The 6,915-nt window shown below is 31.3% G+C and overlaps 1 protein-coding gene across 1 annotated transcript; it reads right to left on the bottom strand.

Moving 5' to 3' along the window:
* Positions 1-2,021: 2,021 nt before the first annotated feature.
* LOC131655513 (probable indole-3-pyruvate monooxygenase YUCCA10) lies at positions 2,022-3,355 on the bottom strand. The gene is made up of 3 exons (XM_058925369.1): positions 2,744-3,355; positions 2,276-2,635; positions 2,022-2,198 (listed from the first exon to the last, which is right to left on the bottom strand). Exons 1-3 carry the CDS (start codon positions 3,353-3,355, stop codon positions 2,022-2,024), a joined length of 1,149 nt encoding a protein of 382 aa, XP_058781352.1.
* Positions 3,356-6,915: the final 3,560 nt, after the last annotated feature.

The raw sequence follows: 6,915 nt of genomic DNA, 5'->3' as shown, positions 1-6,915 counted from the left end.
TTTAAATGTGACAATATTGAAACATGTAAAGGCAATATTGAAAGTGACAAAAATGTATTGGTTATAAATGGGTCTTCAAGACCAAATGAGACTTTAAAGGCAATATTGAAACATGTAAAGCTAGACTCATCGCCAAAGGTTTCACTCAAAAAGATGGTGTTGAGTACAAAGAAATCTTTTATCCTTTTTCAAAGAAAGACTCTTCGAGAATTGTTTTGGCTTTGGTGGCTCAGTATGACTTAGAGCTTCACCAAATGGATGTGAAGACCACATTTCTAGATACTTGGAGGAAGAAGTGTGTGGGAACCTAAAAGGTTTGTTACTACAAGAAAATAAAGTTGAGTGTGTAAACTAAAGAAGTAAATATATATGAAATAAAATAGGATTTCAGGCAATGGTATCTTAAATTTTAATATAACATTTTGTCATATGGTTTTGTAAAGAACACTATAGACCAGTCTATCTATATGATTTTGTCATATGTTATCAATGAGTGGAAAACAATCTATAATTGCAACTTCGACTATGGAGGCGCAATTTTTGGCTTTCTTTGATGCCAAAATTCAATCATTGTGGTTGCATAACTTCACTTTAGGGTTTGGCATTATCGACAGTATAGCTAGGCCGCTAAGGATTTATTATGATAATTCTGCTGATGTCTTCTTTTATAAAAATGATAAGTATTTCAAAGGTGTTAAACACATGGAATTGAAGTACTTATCAATGAAAGAAGAAGTGCAAAAAAAGTGTCATTCGAGCATATTGGTACAAATTTAATGATAGTGGATCCTTTAACTAAAAGTTTTCCCCCAATACATTTGTTGTCCATGTATAAATGATGGGACATTATATAAAAGGTCCTTATTGACTTTATAGTATGATCGGTATTTGTACATGTATGATATAATGTCCATATTGTGTGACACTTGTGAATTCAATTAAGGGTATGTTTCTGCTTAGTTTTGTTATCCATATTATGTTGTATACATTATTATTAATATGTGACGACAAAGATGTCTTTGAAGACACATGAAAGAAACATTATTGTATCCTTTATGGTTATTTGAATTGGATGCATATGTGATATATGGAAGGAATCAAGTTGATTAATAACTTCTTACCGCGTGATCCAATCATTTAAGTTCATTAAAGATAATGACTTGATGCCTTCAATTATGGTATAAAACTTAAACATCAAAGTTGCCACATGAGCCAAGTGAGACACCATTTGATTATTAAATAAATCCATTAAATTTGAATCATGTGATTAATTGTTTGACTTTAGATGAAAGGTGTCCTAATGTGATGATTTTTTGGAGTTAATGGTAATTAATCCAATCGAGTTTTTATTTTGAAATTAAAAAAAAATTGAACCCCTCTCCTATCTTTTTATGATTGTTGGAAATAAGATTGTTGGAACTTTTGCCTATAAAATAGAAATCAAAGGAATAGAACGCATACACAAGAATCTCCTTTCCCACAAAATAAAATATCACTATCTTCGTAATCTAAGATACATATAATATGAAGGAGGAGATGAGAGAGAAATCCTAGTAAATAATCAAAAATCGGACAAGAATTGGCATCATAGATCTGGATACATTTTGTTAATGTCCAGCAGAAGTTCATAAAACTATAAAAATCATAATATCAAGATTCAAATGGAATTTAAACTAACACATATCACATTTCAACTATGTATATTCGAAAGTTTTTTATTTTTCTTTATAATTGAAGGTTAAATTTTATTAACTATAGAATAATGATATTCATATATATGAGAAATGAAAAATACAATATGTTTATTGAATGAGTAAAACATTGTTTGAAAATTGATACATGATAGTCTTCTAAGAAGAGATTCATTACATATATAAATATATATTATAGATTATAAGTACTTATTATAACTAGATAGTAACAACACAAAACAACTACTCATTATTCAATTCTCGATCCATATTCGTTAACCATAGTAGAACCTAAAGGGCATAAAAGGTTTCTTCAATGGATAATACTAATTAATTCTCCAACTTAAGAGTTTGGTTGATATCTTCTGCAATTGCCTCAGCATCCTTTTTTACCCCAAACAAACCTTTTCTTGCTAGTCCCGCACAGTACAATCCATGTTCTCCCTTCCAATGTTTTGGAAAAGGATTTTTAGGAAATCCTTTCTCATTAAGAGCAAATTTGTAATCCTTAAAAAAAATCAATCAGTCTATAATTCTAGGAGTATGAGAAAATAAAGAATACATGGCAAAGGAAAAAAATGTACCTTAAGCCATCCATTAGCTACGCTTTTGTAGCCGGTAGCAAAAACGATGGCATCAAACTCTTTCTCCATGTTGTTTTCAAAGATAACATTCTTTTTCACAATTTTCTTTATACCCGAAGGAACAACCTTTATAGCTCCTTCCTTAATTTTTTCAATGGTTCCAACATCAATAACAGCAGATTTTCCTGTAATGTTTTTGAGAAATAATGGTCCTTCTTTAGGACGATAAATCCCGTATTTTGACAGATCACCATACTTGAATTTTGCAAGAAGTGTAATGATTGTATCTGCAATATAAACAGGAAAATATTGCACCAAGTGCATTCCTATACGAATCATATCTCTGGTGAAGACATGAAGCTACAAAAAAATCATTAAAATATTAATATAATGACAACGCATATATTTATCATTAAACTTATATTGGATCTAAGTTGCATGAAAAAGTGCATAAATAAATGTCTTTACCGGATTTCGAATAACAATGGAAGTGTTAGCACCCCAGTTATGGAGATCGTATGCAATCTCCATTCCCGAGTTACCACACCCAACAACCAAAACATCTTTTGATTTATAATTTTTTCCAGATTTGTAGTACTTGGAGTGTACCACCTCTCCTTCAAATTGCCCTAATCCAGACACATTAGGAATAAAACCTTCATTATTTTCGCCTGAGGCAATCACAAGAAACTTTGCCCCATAAACTTCCAATGTACCTTCTACGGTGTTTTGTGCTTCAACCGTCCATTTGTTTCTAACGTCGTCATATATAGCAGATTCAACGACGCGATAATAACGAGGTTTTATGTCAAAATGATCGACATATTTATCTATGTATTGAAGAAATTGGTCTTTGGTTAGGTATGTTGGGCCAGAGGATGGGTGTGGCATGAGAGGTAAAGAGCAGAACTCACTAGCTAAGTGGAGGTTTAAGCGATCATAAGCATTTTTCCTCCAAAGAGAAGCATTGCACTCTTCTTTTTCAAGAATAACATGAGAGATGGAGTTTTGGGTTAATAAAGCTGAAATTGCTAGGCCAGAAGGACCACCGCCAACAATCACAACTGTGTATTCTTGCATATTGTTGTTGGTAATCTAGGAATTAAGTATCTTTTCAATGTTTTTAATCAACTAGAAGTTGTAGAATTTATAAGCATGTGTGGAAGCTTAAGAACATGTTTTGGTACGTTGGTACATGAATGTAATAAAAAAAACATTTTCTCCATAATATTTGAATTTGACCGTGCATTCAGACAATTACTATATATATTTTCTTTTATAAATCTTTCTATATGAAAAAGTCTATATTCATCGTTTTCCTCTCTTTCTCTCCATGCATGCAATGCGTTCTTCATGTTAAAAATGGTATAAAATTAGGTGAAGATTAAATACAATGTTTATTTATCCTTTATATGTGGCAAAAATATTTCAAACTTATCTATTTAAAATATGGACCGAACCAGTCGGTTAGTCTAGTTAGACAGAGAACCGAAAGATATGACGGTCTGATAAAGACATAAGATCGTAGTTGCAATTGGTCTAATAAAAATCATTGTGATTTAGCCTGTTCACCCATTAGATCTATGAATTGATGAGTTCTTAACTCACCAAGTTGATCTATTATGTTAATTTTTTAATTCGTCAAAACAATTTAATTTTGAGTGGGGAGTAAAAATAATCTAAAAAATTGAAAGAAAAAAAATTGTTTGTAAATACTTTTATTTTTAATTGGTATAAATCAGATTAACAGTCATTTGGTTCTACTAGTGACCTACTGTTCCTACCAATAATCCATTGATTCGATAATTTGATCGAATCGATGATCGGTTAAGATAAAACACCCTTCTATAAATAATATAAATTTTATTATTAATTTTTTAGTAATTTATCGTTTTTTATGTTAGTCAAAATTACATTCTTTTCAAATTATATTTTAAAATTATTTAAAAATATTCATGCATATTTTTCAATACTCCTAAACACGTTTTTGATTTTTTTTCAATTTATAAATATATTATTTAGTTTGTAAATTAAAAAATATTTCCTCAAAATATTATTTGAATTTAACTTTTAGATTAAATCAAATATAAAATATTTTGCATTGTTATAAATATATTGACTACTAGAAATATACATATTACTTGCGGAATTTTCTGCGGAAAATATTCCGCAGGTATACCTGTGAATTTCTCTGCGCATTTATTAAATAAAATAAATTCTCCTGCGGATTTCAAATTTGCAGAAATGCATTTTCTACAAAATTATATTTGAGTAAGTGTTTGACAAACTTAATGTAATGATATTTTTTACACAGAATAATAAATTAATTTGTTTATAAATTACATTGTTTACACATAATATTACATTGTTTACGTAGAATATTAAAGTAAAAATTTATAACAAATTTTGGATCTGATTCATTGTTATCACTGTCTGGGAAGATCAAATATTAGATTCCCGTTTCATTGAATTTTAGGAAAGATCAAATGTTGGATATTTCATGCATTTATTTATAATAGGAATAGGTGTGGAAATAGGCTAGGCTAGGCTTTATAAGGCCTGAGTCTAACCTACGATAAATTTAATAGGCCTGAGTTTGGCTTATGGCCTATGATAAGCTCTTTTTTTTGGCCTGGCTTGACCTTTTTGAAAGTCTAACCTGGCCTGAAAGCCTATTTAAAAGCCTATATCTCATTAATCTTTTCAATTCATTAATATTACTTAAGAAGCCTAATAAGTCGGCCTATATATGATATATAGGCCAACCTATTTAGCTTTTGTTCTAATATATATGCATATATAGGCAACCTATTTAGCCTTTTTTTCTAATATATATGTATATATATGTCAGCCTATTTAGTCTATTTTTAATATATATGAAAATATAGGCCGGCCTATAAGACTTCATAGGCTTTATTAATAGCCTAAGTCTGGCCTATTTAATTAAATAGGATTTTAAAAAAGTCTAAGCCTGACCTTTTTATTAAAAAAGCCTGGTCTGACCTGGCCTTAAATAGGGTAGGTCATAGGCCCCTATAGGCCAACCTGGCCTTTTCCCACCCCTAAATAGGAATAACATTTCACCAAGGTGCACCTTACAAATTGACCTGCAAAAGGCATATGACATTGTGGAGTGGAATGCTTTGGAGATGGTAATGGAGGAAATGATTTTCCCTGCTCAATTCACTAGGTGGATCATGATAGTTGTCAAGTCCGTGTCTTATAAATATTTGATCAATGGACAAATGAGTAGTATTTTGGAAGCCAAGAGGGGCATGAGACAATGAGACCTTGTCTCACCCCTCCTCTTTATCCTTATAATGGAATATCTCCATAGGTGCTTGACAAAATTGCAGAGGGACCTTGATTACAATTATCATCCAAAATGTGCCAATCTTAGAATAACCAATGTTTGTTTTGTAGATGATCTGATCCTATTCTTTAGGGGAGATGTGAAATCAATACAACTTTTTATGGCAGTCTTCCAACATTTCTCTAAGGTTATAGGACTGACAACAAATCATGCTAAATGCATAATTTATTTTGGAGGAACATAGGATCAAGAGCAACTGGATATTATGGAGGAAATACATTTCACCAAATGACAACTATCATTCAAGTACCTTGGTGTGCCTCTATCGAGCAGAAAGATACAACATTGGTCCACAATGTAAGTACAAAGTACGCCTAAGAAGGGGGTGAATTAGGTTCTTAAAAAATTTATCGATTTTTTGTGATATGTGGATTATTTTTCTGGTTTATGGTGAAGTTATGGAAAGAGTAAAATGCAGAAAAATAAATGACACAAGGATATATCCTGGTTCCCCTCACAATCCGATAGTACCTCAGTCCCCTTACGCAGTAAGATATTTTCACTATTGTTGGTAACTTGTACAACACACAACAACAACAACACCAAGAACAATCCTCTTGGACCAAGAATAATCCTCTTGGATTTTTCACTAAGACCACTTATGAGAACAAATCCTCTCAAAGTGCCTAACTTGCTTCTAACAGTCCTTGACAACAAGTGTATTGAAACCAATAATTCTATTTTCAATAAATCTGAAAAAAAGATACAATACAAAGAATAATTTTGAGTAGAAGGTATTGATATAATGAATCAATCACTTGATTAATCTTCCCTTTCAAGCATACAATTCCTTTAATGATATACAAGTATTTAATGGATGTATAATATGAAACTTTGGTAATTTGAATGAAGATTATATGTACAAAATTTCAATGAAAATGAAGTATAAACACTTGGTAATTTTGTGAAAGATATGGACAATTGAATTGTTTGAATTTTATGAATGAAAGAGGTAGGTTGTTAAATTCAGAAAAAATGAGTTTTATAGCCTCTAAGACACGCCTACAAAAGATCATTATCCATGGAAGGTTGCAAAGATTTAGGGTGAAGAGGTATGACACAAAGCTGTTGGAAGAAATCGAAATTTTTCAAAAACAGCACAGGGGAACCGGTTCCCTTATATTGGAACTCGGGTTCCCTAACCCAAAATTCAAAAATATTTGAAATTTTGAATTGGGAAACCAGTTCCCAATAAGTGGAACTCGGTTCCCATCCAATTAAGCGTATAAATAAGGAGGCAGTGGTCTTTGGGGAACCGGTTCCTTTA

This window comes from Vicia villosa, linkage group LG3 (assembly GCF_029867415.1).
Source record: "Vicia villosa cultivar HV-30 ecotype Madison, WI linkage group LG3, Vvil1.0, whole genome shotgun sequence".
NCBI lineage: Eukaryota > Viridiplantae > Streptophyta > Magnoliopsida > Fabales > Fabaceae > Vicia > Vicia villosa.
This window is presented reverse-complemented; position numbering and strand designations above follow the sequence as displayed.

Coding starts and splice junctions, on each gene's coding strand:
- LOC131655513 (XM_058925369.1), bottom strand. CDS start 3,355: ATGCAAGAATACACAGTTGTGATTGTTGGCGGTGGTCCTTCTGGCCTA. Junction 2,636..2,743: donor CCATTGTTATTCGAAATCCG/GTAAAGACATTT, acceptor ATTTTTTTGTAG/CTTCATGTCTTCACCAGAGA. Junction 2,199..2,275: donor TAGCTAATGGATGGCTTAAG/GTACATTTTTTT, acceptor ATTTTTTTTAAG/GATTACAAATTTGCTCTTAA.